The following is a 1,721-nucleotide window of genomic DNA, read 5'->3' on the forward strand; positions in this document are numbered from 1 at the left end:
AATTTTCATTAAAAGTAATATTGTCTATTTGATGTAAGACCAATTTTATTTTTATATATATAATATATCTAATATGATTTTACATAATACACTAACAAAATAAAAGATGATATTAGACATAAGAATTTGGCAATGTAAATAAAGTTCTTTCCTAAACTAAATACACACGCACCTTCCTTATCTGTTTGATTACATGAGTTGATAAAAAATACTTTACTAAAATAATAATTTGGAGTGTTAATAAATTGATTTTTTGTTTGTGGTGCGAGCAGCTTACAAATTAAATAACGTCAAGTGTTGCTGCATCATTTGCAATGGCAGAGGATGCAAAGGTGGCAAGGGAAGCCAAGCTTGCCCAACTACTCAATCAAACATTTGATCATAATAATCAAATTTCTTCAACTCCCAAGATACAAAGAGTTCCTCTTTTTTGGCGTCAAAAAACCAGCTTCTACGAGTATTGCATACCCAAAATGATATCATTTGGTCCCATTCATCATGGCAACGAAAATCTGAAGCAACAAGGACAACACTTGAAATCTCAATGGACATCCCTCTACATTGAAGAATACAGTAAAGAAGTAGGTCCTTGTAATGGTAACAAGCAAGAAGCAGGAAACTATTTGTATGGAGTTGTAGGAGATAACATTGTGGAACTGAAGGAGCTGTTTGCTGAGGATGTAATTGAAGGGTATAATGATGAAGAACTGACTTGGATGCTGTTTGAGGATGGATGTTCTTTGCTCTATTACATGGACCACGTTGATGCTGAGCATCCAGAAGAACTGAAGCTAAAGCTTGATCAACTGATGTATATTGGCAGAGATATTCCATTGCTGGAAAACCAACTTCCAATAAAACTGCTGCAACTGCTGAGCAAAACACAAGGTGCTGACTTGGAGTATTTAATCACAAATTTTATGAGCATGGGCGAAGGAAAGCGGAGTAGAATGACAACGATCACAATCCCTATAAGAAATCATATACTTGATTTTCTTCGCTCCTCCTACTTTCATACAGAGATTGAACAGAATGTCCCAAACCAAAATGGTGGTATTCAGATGCCTCCTCCTCATCCTCCTCCTCCTCCTCTTCCTCGTCCTCGTTCCTCCCTAGTTAGGCAAACTTACAAGAACATACGTGATCTGAAAAAATCAGGGATCCAGGTTAAGGTAAACAAGAGTGATGAATGGAAGTGGCATGACATCACTTTCACCTCAAGATGGTTTGGTGGAGAATTGACACTTCCTTTGTTGGTATTCAGCAGTGTCACGCCTTACTTTTTTCGAAACTTGATTGCTTACGAGGTGTGTCCGGACTTTCACAACAGCTTCGAATGTGGTTACTACCTTTCTTTCATGGATTCCTTGATAGATAATGCTGAGGATGTGAAGGAGCTTAGATTAGCTGGTGTTATCCAAAATTTGGTTCAAAGTGATGAGGAAGTGGCCAAATTCTTTAATGATATTGGGCATGACTTTCCCGCTAAAATGTGCAATCAAATATACACCACCGATGCTATCCCCATTCGTAAGAAATATATCCAAGTGAGGCATCAAATTCAACAACATTACTCGAGTAGATGGAGAACTTTTCTGGCTGAAACACGGAGTACTTATTTCAATTCTCCCTGGTCTCTGCTTGCCTTTCTGGCTGCACTTTCAGGATTAATTCTCGCTGTTCTTCAAACATGGTATACCATACATTCTCCTAAAAATTAG

The 1,721-nt window shown here is 37.6% G+C and overlaps 1 protein-coding gene across 1 annotated transcript; it reads left to right on the top strand.

Annotated features, from left to right (window-relative positions):
* Positions 1–314: 314 nt before the first annotated feature.
* LOC130948387 (uncharacterized) lies at positions 315–1,721 on the top strand. The gene has a single exon (XM_057877105.1). The coding sequence runs from the start codon at positions 315–317 to the stop codon at positions 1,719–1,721; it is 1,407 nt and encodes a 468-aa protein (XP_057733088.1).

This window comes from Arachis stenosperma, chromosome 9 (assembly GCF_014773155.1).
Source record: "Arachis stenosperma cultivar V10309 chromosome 9, arast.V10309.gnm1.PFL2, whole genome shotgun sequence".
In the NCBI taxonomy this organism is placed as follows: Eukaryota; Viridiplantae; Streptophyta; class Magnoliopsida; order Fabales; family Fabaceae; genus Arachis; species Arachis stenosperma.

Coding starts and splice junctions, on each gene's coding strand:
- LOC130948387 (XM_057877105.1), top strand. CDS start 315: ATGGCAGAGGATGCAAAGGTGGCAAGGGAAGCCAAGCTTGCCCAACTA.